Here is a 23871-nt window from a genome sequence, read left to right as displayed (position 1 = left end):
GACTGATCAAATTAAAACTATGGTGTAATAAAAATCCAACTCGCAAAATTATCATTTGGTAGGACCTCTTGTGAGTCCGCACAGCTAGGTGCCACCACCCCTGCCTATTTCTGCCGTGAAGCAGTAATGCGTTTCGGTTTAAAGGGTGGGGCAGCCGTTGTAACTATACTGAGAACTTAGAACTTATATCTCAAGGTGTGTGGCGCATTTACGTTGTAGATGTCTATGGGCTCCAGTAACCACTTAACACCAGGTAGGCTGTGAGCTCTAAGCAATAAAAAACCACCTATAAATGCAATACAAAATAAATAAAAATATTTCAACCTCATAATAACGAAGATACACTTTATCATGTCAAATCAAATCAAATCAAATCAAAAAAAAAATATTCAACATAAATGAAAGTACATACTTGTTGAACGTCAAAAGAACTACCGCTGTACTGTCATCTCCCACCCGCATACAAAAAACAACTTACAAATTTTTACGAATTTCAAATCGTCGCCTTAAGTGAACCCACCAACATGACAAACACGAGACTGCAAAAAAAATGCTCAATACGGGTGAGCCGTCATGATTCGAACTCGCTCAAAAGAATAAAGATAAAAAAAAAAAAACAGAAAAGATTTCCCCCGTGCACACGGCGTTTTTATTACGACACCCTAAAGATAAGGGTGGCGGACCATGAATTTTAGGTTTAATTCAAATTGATATTGCTATTTGGGTGTTAAAAATTTATTAAAAATTTATTGTGGTAAAACAGGAGAAACCGAAGAAGTCCATGTCAAGGAATTGGTAAATTAGATGTTTTTTTTTTTGACGTGACAACGTCTTATAATTCGATGGAGCCGACTGCACGCACGAAAAAAAATGACGCATGCGGCGTTACCTCGCTCTGAGGCGTATTTTCTTATGACGTTGTCACGTTCAACTATCGTCAGTAAACCGACTTTACAGACAATCGATTTTTTTTAATGAAATACGACGTTTTGAAATTTTTTTTAAAAGCCAGATTTGTATACACAATTGTTACGTAACCAAATAACGGCCTATTGAGTTTCTCGCCGGATCTTCTGACCGGATCGCGATTCCGATTCGGTGCTAGTATCTGCGATATTCGTCAGTTCAAAGCCCCGTGAGCTCACCTACTCGCTCGGCAATTTATTCAGTTAGTATCTTCGGCATCCGAAATATTTTTCGAAAAAGATATTTGTTGTAAGTCAAAAAGCTACTGTCACAAAGAATGTACTAGTATTAAAAAAAACCAGCTACAAATCCCGTCCTTAAAACTACGTAAGTCCATAATTATTAGTTTTACACTTTTACAATTACAATTTAAAATTTTCATCACGAACAAAAAAAAGCTTTCGTTTTTACCTTTTTCTAACTATAAACATTTTTAGCAATATACATAATATTATGTGTGTACGTAAAAACGTTATTGTAACGTTGATCGAGCAACGCATGCGTTTTATAGTTAATAACTCGATTTAAAGGTATGCACGGTTGTTATCGATACATGATAAAAATTCTTCGCGAATTTTATGCCAACGAATGCTTATGTTAGGTAATGTGCTTTTGGATTTTTTTTTATTGCTTGGATGGGTGGACGAGCTCACAGCCCACCTGGTGCTAAGTGGTTACTGGAACACGTAGACATCTACAACGTAAATGCGCCACCCACTTTGAGATAAAAGTTCTAAGGTATCAAGTATAGTTACAACGGCTGCCTCACCCTTCAAGCCGAAACGTATTATTGCTTCAAGGCAGATATAGGTAAGGTGGCGGTACCTACCCGTGCGGACTCACAAGAGGTCCTACCACCAGTAAAGTAGAAACAGATTGATAGAATATATTTTGGAAATAGAAATACTCGAATGTGTGTGACGTCACTGACAAACAGAAACACGGAAACAAACACCTATTATTTAAATTAAATTTAAATTAAAATTAAATACCTGTTACGTTGTATGTTTGCTCACTACTATGGATGTAAGCGAAATGAATAGTGAAGCGTTAGAGTTTGGAGCAGTGTTTAAGTCGGGCAATTGTACGCTTTTTTTGAAGGGATTTTATAATCTGGTAACTAAGACCTTTAAGTCATGTCTTATTTTTATTTATATTCTTCTTTTGATGAAAAATGATAATATGGAGTGAAATGAAATGAAGATGATTAATTTGAGACATCAATCAACTGGGATGAAATTAAATGAAATGAGATGATATGGGATGATATATAATCTCAGTAAAATGGTAGACATTTACTGAGATTTTTTCAGTGGACTTTTTGGAATGTCCCGAGAAGTTATGTCTAGCGGCTTTGTTTCATTTTCCCACATTTGTGCACTTTCACAGATATTAAACAGTTAATAAACCACCGTTATTACACATTTAAACCTGAAGAAACACTAAATAGACAAAAAAAACAAATCACACATCTTCACTCCTCGCGTTCCCGCCAAAAAGTCCGCAATTGTAAGCAAATAAAAAAACAATGTTGGAAACGATATCCGGAAACACTAGAACTAGGTACCCTGCTCTGGAATGAATTCCCAATTAGCGCTATTGACATATCTTTCTATCGGCCTATATCTAAGTATACCATAAGAAAGTTAGAAGGCTCACACATCTCTTCTGGACTAATTTATAAATATATTAATAAATTAGTAATTCATTTATATTCGTTTATTATTTATAGTAGTTCATTTATATTGTATACAAAATACGAACTTACTTGTCGAAAAACGTCGATGCTAATACCCAGACAAACAGCAACCAAACGTGTTTATCACACGAATGTTTGCCCGATGTGAGAATCGAACTGGCGATAATACTATAATTATATTTTATAACGATAATAGGACGTTTGTGAGTCCGAGTGGATAGGTAATCACCACTTAACCTATTTCTGCCGTGAAGCAGTAATGCGTTTCTGTTTGAAGAGTGGGGCAGCCGTTGTACTGTTAAAACTGAGACCTTAGAACTTGTGTTTTTTGTTTTTTTTTATTGCCTTTGTAGGCATCGAGCATACGACCCAACTGATGGTAAGTGATTACCGTCGCTCAATGCCGTCGCGGCATTTACGTTGTAGCTATCTATGGGCTCTAGTAACCACTTAACACTAGAGGAGCCATGAGCTCGTTCACACATCTAAGCAATAAAAAAATACGAGATTAAATGGCCAAAGTATTTTTAATTGCGCTTTCAATTCACAATATTGCGATGCAAGTCTACGTCTCAGTATACGTAAACAAAATATCGGACCCCCATCCGAATGATACCGTAATCTGTACAATAAAAATGATATTAAAGTTAAGACGCTCTTTTTTTTATAACGGCTAAAGAAAAACGCATTTTTCATATCAGCTGTTAAAATAAAACTCGAGATTTTAGAACTGGCACGTGCGCTGTGTAAAATTGTATTGTGATATCGATATGTGGATATATCGATATTCAGTCGATATTCATTTTCGAATTTAATGAAGATAATATTTTGCATTCATTGTAACAGAATTTATAGCTTTTTTTTGTTTTTATAGCTTGTGCTTTGACATAGTACCTTAAGTACATTATGTTTTTTTTTTTTATTGCTTAGATGGGTGGACGAGCTCACAGCCCACCTGGTGTTAAGTGGTTACTGGAGCCCATAGACATCTACAACGTAAATGCGCCACCCACCTCGAGATATAAGTTCTAAGGTCTCAGTATAGTTACAACGGCTGCCCCGCCTTACGCATTACTGCTTCACGGCAGAAATAGGCGGGGTGCTGGTACCTACCCGTGCGGACTCACAAGAGGTCCTACCACCAGTGACAGTGTCGATTAATTTATTTAAATTCAATAGAATACATATATAGATCGCGAACAAACAAAGAAAAGCCATAAATTCTGATATAAGTATTAAAAGTATTGACATAAATATTGGCTGCATCGTGGTTCCTCTGCCAAGTTCCACCACCAGACTAACGAGACGATCAAAATTAAAACATGTCAATAATTTGTAATTATTTAATTTCCATAGTTCTATCTTACACTAGCGAGCGTTTTCAGAAAATCACTGTCAATACGCATCGTAAACCGGCGATGTACGGACAATATGCACTCCTGTTAAAGACGGAATGTAATTTGTTCACATTCGTTGCCCTCACTCTGCTATAAATAACTCTCTATCCATCCCCATTCGTAAATGAACACTTGACTTCCTGCTAACACTAAATTTTAACACAAATAGTTATTATTTCCATTCGAATACAACCTATTTTACGATTACGTTTTATTCGCCATACAAGTTTTACTGTACAACATAAACTAAGAAAATAAAAGGCTCGTTGTAAAAATTAAATACTTAAGTCGGTCCGCCCTTCTCTGACGCAAAGGGATGTAATTTTTATTGTTGTTTTAAAAAAAAAAAGAGTCGGATCTCAAATCTGCCATCTTTGTTTTAAAGATTCCTTTGCGCGTTAAAATCTGATATAAAACGAGAGTAAAAATAACTTTTCAAATTCGTTTTTTTTTTGTTGTTTTACGATTGAAATGAAATGCGAATTATTATCTATGAATTTTAACGAAAATTTTGGAAATATTTAGAAACTTTATTTTTTATGGTTCCGCGGGGAATTTGGAAGAATACGAACTACGAATGAATACGTAGGGCACGTACGACTTTACATTGAAGAAGACGAATTAAGATAGGTATCCGGTACGACTTTACATTGAAGAAGAGGAATTAAGAGAGAAAAGGGGGAAAATAGAAAAACTAGAAAAATTAAATCTTCTTCTTCTTCGTCGCTTTCTTCATTGCTGAAGGTCGTATCCCTGAACTGAAACTTGAGCGTGGCCTGTCTCGTGAGCTGTTTCCACCTCGTCCGGTCCTCAGCTTCTCGAGTGGCGGTTGCGACTGGCAGCCCAGTTAGGGTAGTTATTTGATCACACCAACAGCTAGGTGATCGGCCGCGGGGTCTCTTTCCTTCTACTTTGCCCGTCACGATCACTTTGTCCAAGTTATCTGACTTGCGGCGGGCAATATGACCGAAGCAGCTGAGGAGAAAAATTAAATAAGACTAATTTAAAATAAACCAGTAACTTTTAAAATTATTTTCTATCCGTCTATTTGCCAAGTAAATATTCGAAATTAAGCTGACATTCAGATTCAGGTGGAAGGAGACGGATTTGGAACAGAATATATGGATTTCATTAAAACCACATGCCGTAAATTTTAATCTATATCTATACTAATACCTATATATAAATCTGCAGTGGTTTTTACGGATGTTCCGTTATAACTACTGAACCATGCATCCGATTGACTTAAAACTTGGTATCCATGTAGAAAATACATGTACTTAATGGATAGGCTAATATTTATATGACTGTTGGACTCCCTAATAATAATGACAATAAATAATAATGTTCATTTTAAATGCCCAGCGAAGTGGGCGAGTACGACTAGTCTATACTAATATTATAAAGCTGAAGAGTTTGTTTGTTTGAACGCGCTAATCTCAGAAAGTACTGGTCCGATTTGAAAAATTATGTTAGTGTTAGATAACCCATTTATTGAGGAAGGTTATAAGCTATATAACATCACGGTAAGGCCAATACAAGTGGAGCGCCAATAATTAATAATGTTTCAAAATAGAGGTTCAAATAGCTCCTTAACATTCTAGAATTCAACAATATTTTCACTTTCTACGTAAATGAAGTGGAGGTAAAATTTAGCGTTATGCCAAAGTAATTATTCCACGCAGACGGAGTCACGGGCAAAAGCTAGTAATCAATAAGAGTTTCCTTGGAATGCACTTTAATACTGGTACTAGTGGATAGTTATTACATATTATTATGTATTCCTATTTTTAGTGCCTCTGTAAGTATGAGCATACAGCTCACGTAAAGTTAAGTGGTCACTATCGCTTATCAGGACATCAGCAATGCCAAAGGTATATATAGCACAGTCGCCGCCTAATAACGACTGATGAGAACTCTCTTCAAACCTTTTCTGAAGAAGAACATGTCATAGCGCAAGGTTGCGTGGCAAAAAGTCCTCTGAAAACCCACTGTTGAAGAAAGCAGCGGTTTCAGATTTACGTGGACGTGTGGGTGAGCCTACGGGCTAAACTTAGTGAATTTGCTAACACCATCCCTAATAAGAGCAGGCTCCATAAGATGTACCACCGAATCGGATACCCACCATTGCGGAGCGTACTCGTAAAAAGTAGGCTATGGCCATCGGTTAAGGTTTTTTTTTAATGCTTGGATGGGTGGACGAGCTCACAGCTCACCTGGTGTTCAGTGGTTACTGAAGCCCATAGACATCTACAACGTAAATGCACCACCCACCTTGAGATGTAAGTTCTAAGGTCTCAAGCATAGTTACAACGGCTGCCCCACCCTTCAAACCGAAACGCACTATTGCTTCACGGCAGAAATAGGCAGGGTGATGGTATCTACCCGCGCGTACTCACAAGACGTCCTACCACCAGTAAATATGCTGTATGTCCAGTTTTATGCTGTAACCTTATAGGCCCCGTTGACCGCCCAACTATGAGAGATAGACTCGTTGCCCATCCAACAAACAAAAGTAATCAAAATATGTCAAAAGCGGCTATTTTCTTTGTCTGAAAACATGAAAAAATCCGTCTCCCGCCAATCATAAATGATAATATCGAGAATGAACTACACACGAAATTTAATCCACCCATAGTCCCCTTATTCGCGTTCAGAGAAACATAAATCAAACGTTGCAATCTCCCCGTAAATTATATAGCTCTCCTAAAAATTCCTCAACGAACTCTTCTTAACACGTGTAATAAAAGCATTCTTTAATGTCCGTGACCGATTGAATCGTTGCAAGCGACAATGCGCAATAAAATTAAACGACAAATAACCAAATCAAGAGCGGCCCGACGCTTTAACGAATGCTCATTAAGAACATTTTAACTGTCGATAAACGGGTGGTAACGATGTGGAGACGGTATGGACGAGGCGGAGCTGTGACGTCATGAGTTGGCACCGAATATGTGTCATTCGGGTCGGGTCACGTAGGGCTTTTTTGGGCAGGGGACCAAACCTCTTAAGAGGTGTCCGCGCTTAGAGGGAACGCGGGGAATGTAGGACTTGTTTAGAGATGTTGGGAGCAGACCGCGTGCCCATGGATATCTTTAGGGCCCTACCGAATCAAACGACTTCGCTTTGCCCCCTCTCAACGGACGTCCGATCTGCACCGGGGTCAGATTAAGGGGGTTCTTGCGGTCAACACTACAACCAGACTCGCGGCGCAAGGACGTCCGACCGACGGGCTGTCGAGGCAATCGTCGATGACCAACGCTGGTCTCCGCGATTCAGCATCCCGGGCAATGCTGGTGGTCCGGGATACCACGCTGGGCCAGGCAGCCGGAACGCGATACAGCACAGCGGATGCTGTCGCGTCGTCCCGTCCTCCTGGTGCCAACGGGCTAGAGTGACGGTAGCGTGCGACGCAATCTCGAACTGAACCTAACTTCATGACGTCAGTTGTGGTCAAATAAATCACGTAATACAAAACATAGATTTAAATACAATACACAACGTAGAGCTACTTTCAACTTCGGTCATTTTGTTAAAAAATGTTAGAACTATCAAATCTCTAGATTTAAATAAAGAAAGCGTTTATAGTTTTCTAGTTAAAACGAATGTTTATTCTTAGGGCGGCTTGCAAAGATCATCCGAACTGGTTTCAGCCCTCAATCGGATTCAACAACTGAACTAAAGTAATCAAAATCCTGTATAGGTTTCGGAATTTGACAGTCGATAAAACAAAAATTAACGAAAATTACGTCCGTGAAATTAACTCCTCGTTGAGTTTTTTTTTTATTGCTTATATGGGTGGACGATCTCACAGCCAACCTGGTGTTAAGTGGTTACTGGAGCCCATAGACATTTACAACGTAAATGCGCCACCCACCATGAGATATAAGTTCTAAGGTCTCAGTATAATTATTACAACGGCTACCCCACCCTTCATACCGAAACGTATTACTGCTTCACGGTAGAAATAGGCAGGGTGCAGACTCAGAAGAGGTCCTACCACCAGTAATTACGCAAATTTTAATTTTACGGGTTTGATTTTTATCACACGATGTTATTCCTTCACCGTGGAAGTCAATCGTGAACATTTGTTAGGTACGTATTTCATTAGAAAAATTGGTACGCGCCTGCGGGATTCGAACACCGTTGCATCGCTCGATACGAATGCACCGTACGTCTTATCCTTTAGGCCACGACGACCACCGCCACCAAATCAGATTAATCAACTAGACTAACAGATTTTGAGTGCTTGATTAACTTTCCGGATAACATGAGATACTATAATGCGCTGAACACCCGGATAAAGCATATCATATTTGATTGCAAAAAAAAGCTCTATAAACATTTTCCTCACACTAAAACCAGTGAGTTTGTGATTTACTGTAATTTCTCTAAGATCAAAATTTTATGGATATATTTTTATGTCGGCGGCGCGTGCGCACGTTAATGACCGATTTTTTTATTAGCAGTTTCGTTTTTACGACCGGTCCGTCGCGGCATCGATAAGGTCGTGATTTTTTTTAACGCTAATTGGTGTCATTCTATGATGTCGTGCGTTGTAAAATGTTTTCTTGGTAAAAGACTGGTAATACGCAAAGTCCTAATTTGTTATTTACATGTGACGATTTTTGCCGATCATAAAATAAAATCTAAGTTGCGTCGATATGTACCGGTAAAAAGACTTTAAACTGCTTTAAAATAATGTTGAAGGAATGTTACTTATCTGCTTAAGTGTTGTTTGTTTGTTTCATTATCATTTATTATTTCCATACTGTTGATTTATTATGTGTATGTAACTATTTTAAGTATATTGGTATATAAATCAAATAGTTATATATTTCATATTATGTGTAAACGGTATATTATGATGTCTATATATTGTATGTATATATTTTCTATAATAATATATTGTCTATAGTACACCGCAACATACGAGTACCTGCAATATTTTTTTATTTTCCAGAATATCTCTAAATTTAACGGTTGTCTGGAAGAGATCGCTTTTAGCGAGAAGACCATCCATTGTACAAATGTATCTGAATTTTGACGGTTTTTTTAATGTAAATTGTGTTTTGATGATGTCATGGTTTCAATTTAAAAATATACATATTTTGTTTCTTAACGCTCATTTCAAAATAACGATATTTTTTTATTTTTTTTTTATTACTTAGATGGGTGGACGATCTCACAGCCCACCTGTTGTTAAGTGGTTACTGGAGCCCATAGACATCCACAACGTAAATGCGCCACCCACCTTGAGATATAAGTTCTAAGGGTCTCAGTATAGTTACAACGGCTGCCCCACCCTTCAAACCGAAACGCATTACTGCTTCACGGTAGAAATAGGCAAAGTGGTGGTACCAACCCGCGCGGACTCACAAGAGGTCCTACCACCAGTAATTACGCAAATTACAATTTTGCGTGTTTGATTTTTATTACACGATGTTATTCCTTCACCGTGGAAGTCAATCGTGAACATTTGTTGAGTACGTATTTCATTAGAAAAATTGGTACCCGCCTGAGATTCGAACACCGGTGCATCGCATTCGCTTCAACACAAATGCACCGGATGTCTTATCGCTTAGGCCACGACGACTTCAAATCTGACTTCATCTGTGATAGAGGTTTGAATCAGTCTTCGTCCTTCTCTAACATACCCGATCCTGTGGATCGAATGGTAAACAGTCGACGTCGCCCTAAGCACGTCATTACGAATCCTCCCGATCCATTAACGGTGCTTTTAGGTACCTCAAGCACCGGTCAACGTCCTCGCCGAGCCCGTCGCTTGCGACGAAGGGGTCTACGAGTAAATTAACCCATAGACACAACCCACTGAGTTTCTCGCTGGATCCTCTCAGTGGGTCGCGTTTTCGATCCGGTGGTAGATTCTGCGAAGCGCTGCTCTTGCTGGAGCCAGTGATAGCAACACTCCCGGTTTCTAAAATAGCCTCTCAAGGCTATCAGCGTAGGTTAGGGAAAAAAAGCCTTTTGCTATTTTAATTTACAAATTTCAACCTAGTTTAGTCATAAATCTCTTAAATATCAAAATAAATCATAAGCGAATACTAACTAAAATACATCGGACCGCCTTAATCGTAATTTTATATGTCTAATATTTTATAAAGAACTATAAAATTATGCGTCAGTTTTTTTTTCAATTCAAAGCTTTCTAGTGCACGTCTTATAAAATATATTTATTTTATAGATGCAGATTATTTATTATGCATATGATTTTGACACTCGCGAACCAAAACTATCGAAAGTGAGTTAGAACGCGTTATATGATTACTCTAAAGCATGCATATTATACGACATGTCCTTCTTCAAACGAGGCTTGTGGAGAGTATTAAGCGGTAGGCAGCGGCTTGGCTCTGCCCCTGGCATTGCTGAAGTCAATGGGCGACGGTAACCACTCACCATCAGGTGAGCCGTATGCCCGTCTGCCTACAAAGGCAATAAAAAAAGAAAAAAAAACATGTCTATTCGGAAAACAAAACTTCTCACACTCTCTAGTTTAGAGCGTTAGATCCGTTAAATCTCCGGTTGATTGCGAAGGTAAAACATAGTATGCGTAGAGCCCATTCCGACGCGCGCCGGACATGTTTATTCGTACAATATGCGTTTCGTCTAAAACGCGCGCACACGTTTTATAGTGGTGCGACACGCGTCGATTCTATATATCGATACTTTTTCATTCGTTTTACGATAGCATTTAATTTATTTCTTGCATCGTAAACGTCGTATGTGTCGTTATATTTGTTGCCTACGCGGTTTTTCATAATACCCTCTTTAGAAGATTGCTTTGATTTTTTTATATATCATATTATACATACATGAATGATGCTTTTTATTTCGTTGTGGCAAAAAAAAAAAAGTTTATGATCATAGAAATTACGAGATCGCTTTCATAACTTTTCATCACAATGAGAGTTTTTTTTAAAAAAATTTTTTTAATTAAGTCAACATTGATATTGTATAGCAGTAGTGGAGTTAGTTGTTACAATTGCTGATTGGGTGGTGATTGTTACAGCGAGTAATACGCTTCTTACCCTATAAATTAATTATACAGACAAGCGTAGACGAAACTGGTCAAAATTCAATATGCCTAGAATTTACAGTAGATTTGCGACACGTCCTTACGGATCCATCAGATCCAGTAACTTGCATTTTTGTATTAGACACCTTTGCATTAGACAACTTTAGATCTGACACTAGAAGTAAGGACCCCGGTAACCGTACTTGTCGAACTCGGCAAAGAGTTCGACGTGCAACCTAACCCATGCATCAGCCCGTTAAGTTTCTCGCCGCATCTTCTCAGCGGGTCGCGATTCTGATCCGGTAGTAGATTCATTCGCAAAGCAGCTACTCTTGAGTTGTTAGGTCTCCTGTGGGGGCGCTCGGGTAGCTGTTAGCAAATCCCACCCCTCCTTCCTGAGCTCTTGCTTGCCCTATTGCTGGTAAAACTAGAAAGCCCTCCGGGCCACCAATAATCTATCAAACATAAAAAAGTAGGTTGGCTTAAACCAATTCTATTATTATCGTAAAAGTTGTACATTTTTAGGAGGGAGAATCTAAATTTTTAAGATAATGACATTTCAAACAACATTAATAACCCTTTGAGACGAGACTACTAGAAATAATTGTACGTTTTTTTTTTGTGTATAATATGAATGTTGCTGTGAAAAGGCCCTGGCATCCGTAACATAGGTTTAATCTTACCTCACATATCACTGTATAAAAAGAAATGATAAATAAATGGAAATTTAAATATGACACAGTGCCTACGTAATTAAAAAAAAAGAAGCACGTTCTAAATTCAAAAGCTTGAAATCCACAGTTATCGATTTAATAACGTCCCATGTGTACCTACACGTGCCACAGAAAACAATTAAGACTTTGTAAGTTGACTTTAAAAGGCGCATCGTAAAATCGGCAACAACTCAATATTAAGGCCATTAAAGTCTTCATGCCGTCTCGGATACACGATTCGCGGGTTCCACGATAGAATATTTCAATTCTATCGATAAAATACAGCCATTATCGCTTTGCAATACTTTTGCTCTACATTTACTGTTTTCAGAATCGACCGCACTACTTTGTAAGTGTAGGTATACAAACCCGATTTCAATAACACTATTTACACAACGGCATTTATAAAGCAGTTCTTTTAGACCTTAGTGGCAATACTGGTGGTAGGACCTCTTGTGAGTCCCCGCGGGTAGGTACCACCACCCTGCCTATTTCTGCCGTAAAGCAGCAATGCATTTCGGTTTGAAGGGTGAGACAGCCGTGGTAACTGTGAGCTTAGAACTTATGACTCAAGGTGAGCCCATTTACATTGTAGATGTCTATGGGCTCCAGTAACCACTTAACACCAGCTCGTCCACCCATCTAAGCAATAAAAAAAGTGGCTGCTTAACGTCAGACCTGTGTTGATAATTTGTGTAGTCATTTTACCCAATAAAAAAATAAACTATTCCAGCCATTGATTTTCACACGAAAATGATACTACGCATTAATCCATCGTAAATATCTAGTCGGCCTGCAGAGGTTGTTGGTAATGATTATTCTTTTTTGAATTTTGAATATTGGCTTAGAACTTAGTGCCATTCAGCCATTGCGATTGCAAAAATAATAATATTTATTGTTTATAAAAACATGTTGCCTATAATTTTTTGGTTGTTTTTATTTTGCGTGTAGATAGTAGTAGACATGGAATACCGAATTCGAATTATTACGATGAGTATAAGGCTCACCAGATGAAGTGAGCATTGCTCTCGCATTAGTACATGATCATAATAATAAATAGATAAATAGAGTAAATAAAAATTCAAAGCGGTTACCAGTTGAAAAAAACGTAAATTAACAACATCAAATAGAATATTACATTATTTATTACATTCCAATATTAGTCCGTGCACCTGATTTATTTCAATATTAAAAATCAAATTAACCACCCTTTCTTGTTGCAGATCAATGGAAACCAATTCCTTTGGCAAACAGAGAAAAAAAAAACGTACACCAAAATTAAATCGAATTCATTTCGCGGGTTCTTTTTTTAAATTCCTTCTTTACAATCCTCCTTGTAAATAACATTTGAAATTACCGAACATTAGTATTCATTCAAAGGAAAATGAGCTTCATGTTGATTAGAAATACAAGATATTTTGGCTTGCATGTTTTCAAATGAAGTTCTCAATCATGTTGTCAAAGGAAATTGAGTGTTGTGCTCCACAGTTTATAGTAGGTTTTTCTTAGAAATCAAGAAAGTGTATTAGACTCCAAAGTAGCGAGATCTGTATCGAGTGAAAATTATACGGTTCCTTGCATCCCCTTTGAGGTGACTTATCTATTGTTACGTCTCAAAGGTACTTTTGTATCGTTTTTTATTTTTTGGTTGTATTAAGATCAACAATCGCAAATGCAGAAACGTCGGAAGATAAATGAAAAAAATGTTAGCGTTGATAATTATTAGGCATTGAAATTTGGAAAGTTCCCGATATGTCAAATATTATTTATATAGTTTGACAGTGACGCTGTCACAGTATAGTTTGACAGTTTTATTGGTACTAGTGGTCCCGCAGTAGTCGAAATTCGACTGTAATAACTGAAATTATAAGTTTCAACATTATTATGGTCCTATTGTTACAGATTTCGCCAAGACTACACTATAGACAAATACTTGTAATATTAAAGATAAACAATACTAACCTATTCTCAATTTGACTACGAACTTTATGTAACAAAAGTTTGACAATAAACAAAGAGTATCTGTGTGTGTGTGTGTGTGTGTGCGTGTGTGTCAAATACATGGTAGTGTGTGTAATGTTTTCTTTATTGATTTAATGTATCTTTTATGCATTATTTTAAAAAATATTAGCATTGTGCACTTCTTCTCTATATTCTCTATAAATGTGGAAAATTTCATACTCCTCCGTCCGCGCAATTTTCGTAAAAAGGGATACAAAGTTTTTGCTTCACGTATTAATATATGTATATATGTTTTTATATCGGTATTGATGTAGCACATGGTTAGGTACCACATTCCTGCCTATTCCTGCCGAGTGATTATGGATTTTCATTTAAATGGTATTTTAGCCTATAATACTAAGGTGTGACCTTATGTGTCTATCGGGATCACAGATTACTCTCCGATGGACCGTGAGTTCGTCTGCTTATAAATAGAAACTGCTGTTATAAAAATAATTTGCCATAATAAATGGTTTCGGCGTGGCTAAGCGGATTTTATTCTTTCTAATTTCGTATTTAGGGTTCTTTTGTACCTGTGGTTAGTAATCTGTTCAAATAAGGGAACGTTTACACAATAGGTCTCCCGTATGTTGGTGTTTTGTTTGTTCTTTTTAAAATAATATTATGTACCTACCTTAAAAAAGTAGTGCATCGAAGTAGATGTAAAATTAGAAGTCTGTTTATTGATTATTGTTTTTTGTATATCATAGGCTCTCGACATGAGAACCCTCTTGTCGTGGCCGCTGGAAACTACATAGCCGATTCTGTAGACCGACGGCAGTCGACGTCGCCCAAAACACGTCATTACGGATCCTCCCGATCCACTAACGGTGCTTTTAGGTACGACAAGCACCGGTCACCGTCCTCGTCGAACCCGTCGCTTGCCACGAAGGGCTCGACGAGCGAATTAACCCACAGACACGGCCCACTGAGTTTCTCGCCGGATCTTCTCAGTGGGTCGCGTTTCCGATGCGGTGGTAGATCCTGCGAAGCGCTGCTCTTGCTGGAGCCAGTGTTAGCAACACTTCGGCTTGAGCCCCGTGAGCTCACTTACATCTTAGGGCGAAACTGAAATAGGCTCAAGGCTATCAGCATAGGTAGGAAACTAAAAAAAAAACTTATTTTCATTATTAAGCACCTCAGTTCTGGTCGTGGAATTTAATACAAGGTTTTCTATTCTATTCGAATGCTGTCACATGCATCTAACCTCATTTAAAATGACACTATTTTCGTTTAAATAAAGGCTTGTAATTATTATAATTATTGGTATGCAATGGCTTGACTCTGCACTGCTGTAGTCCGTGAGCGAGATTACCACTCGTCATCAGATGGGCCATATTCTAGTCAGACTACAGGGGCAAAAAAAACGGTACCAACATAAAGAGATACAAGCGTAATGCAAATATCTATACTAATATTATAAAGCGGAAGAGTGTGTTTGTTTGTTTTAACGCGCTAATCTCAGGAACTACTGGTCCGATTTGAAAAATCTTTCAGTGTCAGATAACCCATTTATCGAGGAAGGAAATAGACTTTATAACATCACGCTAAGATAAGAACACCAATAAATAATGTTTCAAAATCGTTTTTTTTTTCCTTTTGAGAGTTTCCGCTGCGTGCGCTGCGGAAACGGTTCGTTTCGCTTAAGTAATGTATGAGAGAATTGTTCCCATTTAAAAGATCTAAAAAAAAGTCCCCGACAGCATATATTTATATGTTAAGGTTGGCGTAAGAACGTTTTTTATGCTGACCAAATTTGTTCTAAAATAAAGCATTATTTGTGAACTATTCTACGCGGACGAAGTCGCAGCCAAAAGTTAGTTTCTTAATATTGGGTTTTTGTAGTAATTTGAGTTTCGACGTTAATCTACATAATGAGTGATGGCAGTCGCGTTGTGATATCTATGAGCTGTCCCGTTACCGTTAACTTAGTTATAGGCTATATAAAATCACGCTAAAACTAATGCGGAGCACCAATAAAGAATGTTTCAAAATCGACGTTTTTTCTCTTTTGAGAAAAAACTCGCTTCCAGTGCATGCGCTATATAGTATAGTAACTATTCCACGCGGACGAAGTCGCGGGTAAAAGCTAGTGCTTCAATAAAATTCGAAAGATCGTAATTCACAATAAACAAACCTTTTACACCCGACGACAGAAGTCGATGGCGCAATAAAAATACTAAATCTAATCTCGAGTAATGCAGTCGAAATCGTATTGATGATATTGGAAAGCCGTATAATGCTATCATAACATGCATTGTTTCCACCCTTAGGACTATAAAAACACCATTCAAATTATCCCATACAATAAAATCGTTGAGTGTATCACTCACTTGAATTACTGCTGATGCGTTTTACTGTCGACTATTTTGAAGTTTTCCGTTCATTGGTCAAACGTTTATTTATTTATTTATTAGATAGGTGGACGAGTTCACAACCCACCTGGTGTTAAGTGGTTACCGGAGCCCATAGACATCTACAACGTAAATGCCGCCACCCACCTTGAGACATGAGTTGTAAGGTCTCACTTTTAACAGTACAAAGGCTGCCCGCCCTTCAAACCACTTCAACTTACTGCTTTACGGCATAAATAGGCAGGGTGGTGGTACCCACCCACGCGGACTCACAAGACATTCTACCACTAGTAAAAGAACGTTGTAAAAAGGAATTGTTTGTAATGTAACCATTACTTTTTGTGTTCATATAGCGTAAATAAATGAGTATATAAATGTTAGTATGCCAAAACGATGCCTCCAAGTAATCTCGGATACAAATGTTTTTTTTTACCTTAAGTAAAATTTCGGTTATCATGGCACGATGCAATCATATAAAGTAATGCGGCTGTGGAAGGTAGAAGTACTATTTTATAACACATTTGAGACTCCAAATATAAGAGTCTAAATATGTTGTTAGATTATTTTAACGTTTGAGATCTTTTACCCACCTATGCATAAAAATCGACGACTTTTTATTTTAATACATTTAAGTAGAAGAAAATTCAAAAAATTCTTAAGCACTTTATACTTCTGGTACTTACTTGAAACATCAAGAAATATTGAAACGGGAGACAATCCTACTATTGTCATTTTCATATTATTATTAATGCACAGTAGAAGCAGTGGTACAGATTTATTGAGAAATAGTTACTAATATAAAAGTAATAGCTAGAGTTGGATGAGAGACGCCGAGGATTGTTCTCAATGGCGTGCAGTTGGAGAGGCATATGTTCAGTTGTGGACTTCCATAGGCTCACGATAATGATGATGATGATGATAAATATAATTATATAAAAACTTAATTGACTTAACATAGATTTTTTTACAAATGCTTTAAACCATATTAAATCATATATCCACGATAAATCGTATAGATATCGTATCGCGTATTCTAAAGCCCTTTAAATTTCATTCTAAGCTTTACGAGGGATATTGTTTTATTAATATCTATAAAAAGTGTTTGAAGTACGACGATTTAGCGTTGATATGCACTGAGCGAATGGAAAACCATAACAGTTTAATGAGTATTATACATTAGGGATAAACTGAATTTTCCAAGAACAAAAAACGGTACAAAAATAGGCCAGATCAATTCACAGCTCACTTGCTATTATGAGGTTAGCTTGAGACGTGAGGTCGACTGCTTGACCCTCGAAACTGAAACACACAATGGCTTCGCGACTGAAAAATACAAGATGCCGGCACCAACCCGCGCAGTGGACATTAAAAGCAATGCATCATTTTACGAGCTTCCAGATATGCTAAGTTTACAACGCCTAAACCTCATATACCTTTACTGGGGAGTTATTGCATTAAAATTTAATGACCCGCACTGAAAATTTATGTTTTTGATTGGCGATGGTATAAAACAAATTCACGATTGAATGTTCGGTTATTTGAAGTTAGATTGCTGAGGAATAAACATGATGCGTGCGTCTTGTGTTTTTATTTTCATTTATAGAAACGGGCGATTAATAATAGCTTCAATAGAGAAGAGTCGTATTGGGAGCCAGTACGACTGGGTGGCAGCTGACAACTGGGAGCGCGGTAGCCATACTCGTCGAACTCGGCAAAGAGTTCGACGTGCAACCTAACCTAAGCATCAGCCCGTTGAGTTTCTCGCCGGATCTTCTCAGCGGGTCGCGATTCCGATCCGGTAGTAGATTCATTCGCGAAGCAGCTACTCTTGAGTTGTTAGGTCTCCCTTGGAGGCACTCGGGTAGCTGTTAGAAAATCCCGCCCCTCCTGGCTGAGACCTTGCTCGCCCACCTGTCCTTGTGAAACTGGAATGGTTTTAGGGCCACCAGTAAACCCTACAAAAAAAAACAACTGGGAGCTTTGGAGCTCTGTATTATTATTATTATTTTTTTTCATTGCTTAGATGTGTGGACGAGCTCACAGCCCACCTGGTGTTAAGTGGTTACTGGAGCCCATAGACATCTACAACGTAAATGCGCCACAAACCTTGAGATATAGTTCTAAGGTCTCAGTATAGTCACAACGGCTGCCCCACCCTTCAAACCGAAACGCATTACTGCTTCACGGCAGAAATAGGCGGGGCGGTGGTACCGACCCGTGCGGACTCACAAGAGGTCCTACCACCAGTAATTACGCAAATTATAATTTTGCGGGTTTGATTCTTATTGCACGGTGTTATTCCTTCACCGTGGAAGTCAATCGTGAACATTTGTTGAGTACGTATTTCATTTGAAAAATTGGTACCCACCAGCGAGATTCGAACACCAGTGCATCGCTCGATACGAATGCACCGGACTTCTTATCCTTTAGGCCACGACGACTACAAAACCTAAAGTAATGTAATCTGAAGAAGTATCAGCTCGTATGACCGAGCAAAAATTTCCCCATCTCACACTTTACATATCATATCACACATTAGAAACTGTTGCGTTCTAAAAATCACCAAACAGTGGTATTGTCCATTTAAAGTTATGCAAAACAGTTTCAATTTAATATCACTGAAATAAGGTTTTTTGTATGACTTAGACGGGTGGATGAGCTCACGGTCCACGTGGTGTGAAGTGGTTACCGGCGCCCTTAAGCTTCTACAACATAAATGCCGCCACCCACCTCGAGACATGAGTTGTAAGCTCTCAGTTTTAACAGTACAACGGCGTTCAAACCGAAACGCATTACTGCTACACGGTAGAAATAGACGTATAGAATTACATGTACATAATTTAAAATTAACATTATTATTTATTGTCATTATTATTAGGGAGTCCAACACGCATAAAAAATATTAGCCTATCCATTAAGTACATGTATTTTCTACATGGATACCAAGTTTCAAATCAATCGGATGCATGGTTCAATAGTTATAACGGAACATCCGTAAAAACCACTGTTGGTTTATATATTAGTATAGATTTGTCTTTTTTCAGACGGATGCGGGTACTCCGGACGCCCCGACTTCTACGGAGCCGGGCGTGACTTCGATCTTAACTTCGATCATACCCGATAAGCTGTCCGGTTCGATATGCACCGCGGTTCTGTTCATGCTGGGCTGGAAGCTCTTCTCGAAGCGGTGAACGTCACGCATCAGCATTTATACACATACAGGATGTTGTATTTTAAGCGTACATCGAATAAACATTGCTTTTATTCCGTGTTACGTTCTTTTTTACAATTTTTAATTTTTTTATTTATTTACGTAACAACTAATTTTATCGGTTCATTTTATAATATTTTTTTTTTGTATGATCATATTTTTAAAGCAACAGCTGCCACACAGTCTGCCTATGTCATATAAAAATATGTAAAAGTATATATGTATATAAAATCAATCACAAAACTATTATAATATTATGTAACTGTTTTACATAACTTAGCTTAATTGAAGCTAAGTTTTTATAAACGATTTAAATGAAAAAAATTAAGTGTGTCATTTATTGTGTTACGAGATTTTAATTTAAATATAATAAGTTTTTTATTAAAACGCAAAATATTTAGTATAACTTAATTAATTAACTTTTTATAGGGTTATATCGTTAAAACATTTTGGAATAACAAATATTTCTTAGCAAGTTCACTGTTTATATCAGAACGCTTTTACAGTCAAAGCTCGCGTTAAATTTCTATGGAAAAACTTTGGTTCGAAGCCGGTTAAGAATTCGAAAAGTTTGAAAAATTTTAATTAGCTTTTTATTAAAACTTATTAATGTAGAGCTGATTTTTATTCATATCGAATCTATTCATTAAATATTAAAAGTTTATTTTTAATCAACAAAACAAAAAACAGCAGTAATAAATCGGACCGACACGAGCGTCCGAGGTATATTAATGGACTGCCAATAGCTATAAGTAACCGGGGCTACGGACCCACGCACGGGTACTATATACCCATTGATGAATACTGAACCTAACCCACTGAGTTTCTCGCCGGATCTTCTCAGTGGGTCGCGTTTCCGATCCGGTGGTAGATTCTGCGAAGCACCTCTCTTGCTAGGGCCAGTGTTAGCAACACTCCGGCTTGAGACCCGTGAGCTCACCTACACGTCCATGAGAAGCTGAAATAGCCTCTCAAGGTATCAGCATAGGTAGGAAAAAAACTGAAACTAAACAGGCCATTGTACGATCCTCGGACCTCAACCAAAATTAGCCTTAGATGCTAAAGCAGAAACTGTTTTGTGTTTTAGAATAGAACTAACTACCTATATACATAAACTTGTACATAAATTGCGTGTAAAAATAAAATGCTCATCTTGCTGTTTTGAATCATTTGAAAAAATTGATTAATATACATTAATGACGATTTACATTCCGCTCCACATTTAAACGATTTAAGGAATTTTTAGCGTAAAATATAATAATAATCTTGTGTAGATTAAATCGAGATAAGTATAAAAGCGAATGTTGAAAATGGACCAGTGATTTTATTATTAACAAAAAATATATGTATAATATTTTTCTTAATCGAATATTTTTATTTTTAATTAAACATCGTCCGTTTTCCATCAAATTGTTCCAAAGAGGGCAGACTAAAAATTATCATCGATTGATCTCATGTTTTTTTTTTTTTTTAATAATTCATTATTTTTGAAATGTTTATTTTAGAATGTAAATAGCGTAAGGGTCTTGGATTTGTGCCAAGTTTTCGAACGGTGTGTCCTTGATAAAAGAGATGGTCTATTTTGATATTATTATTGTAAATAGTTTAATTGAGAGCGATATACATAAATATATATATATATATATATGGCATCCGTCATTTGTGCTTAGCGTTCTTAAATTGTAATTAAATTCGAATTCATAACGACAAGAAGGACTTGGTTGTTTCCACGTAATTTTAGATTTAAAATAATCTATCTCATCAAATTGTATATGTTTCTTTTTTTTCTGAAATTGAATAAAAAACCGTTTCTCTGATTGACGGATCGCAAACTATATCAATGCGGTTAATAATGTGGTTATTATTTTTGAGATTTAATTAATCGTAATAATTTTGTACTCGCTTAGGTAAAGTTAGTTTTACGGCTTGTAGTTTTAATGAGGCTTCGTATTTTCGTAACTTAACGTCGGTGTAAATGAAATAGGACGTTACTAAACTTATGTTACACTTGCTGCCATTGAAGATGTGAATAAAAAAATATATGTATTACAAATTTTCGATTTGTTTTACCCATGTGCAAAATGTAGATTAATTATATGTGACGGCTCTGTCAAGACAAAATGTAAGTACAGATTCTTATCTTTATCATTTAATTCGTCTTTAAAATGAATCATTTCAACGACATTTGTAACATGCCTTTTTAAATATCGTAACTTGTATCTTGATACTTTCTTAAATACCAATTGTAGTATTATTATTTTATTGCTCTGTGTGCTTAGTGTGAGTTCCTAAACGTTCTCGATAGCGTAAAAGTTAAGCCAATTTTGTATGCAGTTGGAACAGCGCCCCTAACGGCAAACATACCCAAAACGATCCCACTCCATACAAATATGAGCTAACTTTTACGCTATCGAGCACGTTAAAAAATTCGCACTAAGCGCTCTGATTGGAGGTATGAAATCGCGTGCGTAGTAAGAGTTTTTAACTTCTCGATCGCATAAAAGTTAACTCAAATTTGTATGGAGTATGAATAGCGCCCCAGCAGCAAACGTAGTGAAGTTGCTCCAACTCCATACAAATTTGAGTTAACTCTTACGCGATCGAGAACGTAAAATAAAACTCGTACTAAGCACACAAGGCCCGCCTGGTATTAAGCGGTGAAAGAGGCCCGTAGTTATCACAGAACCAACGTCACAGCCCGTTGATGTACAGCCATCGAACTGTCAATTGAACTAGATCAAACTTTGTAGTAGCAGAGGACAGTGACAATTGGTATTACTGACCACGGAATATTAAAACGATGTGACGTGAGAATTTGAACGCATTCTAGTATTGTGAGTCCGCACGGGTAGGTACCACCACCCTGCCTATTTCTGCCGTGAAGCAGTAATGCGTTTCGGTTTGAAGGGCGGGGCAGCCGTTGTAACTATACTTGAGACCTCAGAACTTATATCTCAAGGTGGGTGGCGCATTTAAGTTGTAGATGTCTATGGGCTCCAGTAACCACTGAACACCAGGCTAGCTCGTCCAACCATTTAAGCAATAAAAATAAAAAATAAACTTCGAGCCGGTCTATCCATATTAGTCCTAATATAAATCCTAAAGAAGCTAATTAGCTTCACTTCTGATTAAGCCAATAATGAATTTTATTTTATTTACGATTTTATTTTATTTAGTAATACTTCAGTTCGATTACGGTCACAAGACATTCAGATGGATGTGTTCAAATGTGATAGTACATATGTATTTATTTAAGCAATTAATAAAATAAAAATAAAAGAAGTTTTCCTAATGATCTCTTGGAAACTCTTATCTGCCAATTATATTTTGCCGATACGTTTCTGACAAAAATAGAAATGTATCTAATTTTTTTTATTGTATTCATTGTATTTTCGTAAACTTTAACTTCTTCTATCGATGTTTTATTTTTGTCAGAAAATTCAAAGCAAAAAAGTGTTTTAAATGGATTTAAGAGTTTTGTATATATAAAAAAAAAATTGGTAAGCTAACGCACTTTTATATTAATCTGTAGCGAATAAAATTCTAAATTTTCCATTTAATATGTAATAATAATAACGCTTTAAGGAAAAGGAAAATTCGGGAAATGCATAAATAAATAATAAAAAACTAAATTGTTTTTAGTAAATACATTTTAAAGCTTCAGCAATTAAAGTAAAAATATAATGTGACGAAATTCTTAAAAAATTCCATAATCAATAACTTAATTTACGTAATTAAATATTATGCATTTTCTAAATGAATCCTAACAAACCTGCTTATTGTTACGACCAATGTATCGTATTTATAAGAAAATATGAAATCATAAGCAATATAATTGTAACGTGTAGTTTTAAATTTTTTGATATTTCAATAAATATGTTTTTTTTATTATATAAATTTTTGTTTTCATGTAAATTAATTACGAATTAACCGAACTAAAAAATTGAGATAGCAAAAGGAATAATTTTAAATAAAATAAATTATATTTCTATTATGAACGAAAGACATTTTTTGTATGTTTGTAATTAAGAAATTACTTTAAATATATTATATATTTTTAGAAACAAAGCGTGTGTTTATGTATTATCCATAAAGGCCTGTATATTTTAGATAATTTTAAGGTTCGCCAGCCATGTTTTTGTGTTTCATTTTATTATTAGTAAATCAGTTATACCATGACTTAGTTAATTAATTTAGCGTAGAATAATTTTGTATTTCATTTTGAAACTGCCAATTAATGTATTCTTGTTTCATGATTTATTTCGAAATATACTTCTTTTACTATAACTTTCTTTTAATTCTCCCGAACGCGATTCGCGCTCCGGCTTAGATACGATTTTAGACCATATTATTAGATGCTTAGTGGATATATTTAAAAGTCGTGTGGCCTAAAGGAAAATCGTCCAGTGCATTCGTATCTTGCGATGCACCGGTGTTCGACCCTGCTGGCAAGTACCAATTTTTCTAATGAAATACGTACTTAACAAATATTCG

The 23871-nt window shown here is 36.7% G+C and overlaps 1 protein-coding gene across 1 annotated transcript in view; it reads left to right on the top strand.

Annotated features, from left to right (window-relative positions):
* The window catches only part of Ibm1 (IAP-binding motif 1), a 146153-nt gene extending 122489 nt beyond the window's left edge, over positions 1 to 23664 (top strand). Inside the window, exon 3 of the mRNA XM_089728606.1 lies at positions 19211 to 23664. Coding sequence (XP_089584732.1) covers positions 19211 to 19357 — 147 coding nt within the window. The 3' untranslated portion in view covers positions 19358 to 23664. The remainder of the gene's footprint in view (positions 1 to 19210) is intronic.
* Positions 23665 to 23871: the final 207 nt, after the last annotated feature.

This window comes from Bombyx mandarina, chromosome 07 (genome assembly GCF_030267445.1).
Source record: "Bombyx mandarina strain Sakado chromosome 07, ASM3026744v2".
Taxonomy (NCBI): Eukaryota; Metazoa; Arthropoda; class Insecta; order Lepidoptera; family Bombycidae; genus Bombyx; species Bombyx mandarina.
This window is presented reverse-complemented; position numbering and strand designations above follow the sequence as displayed.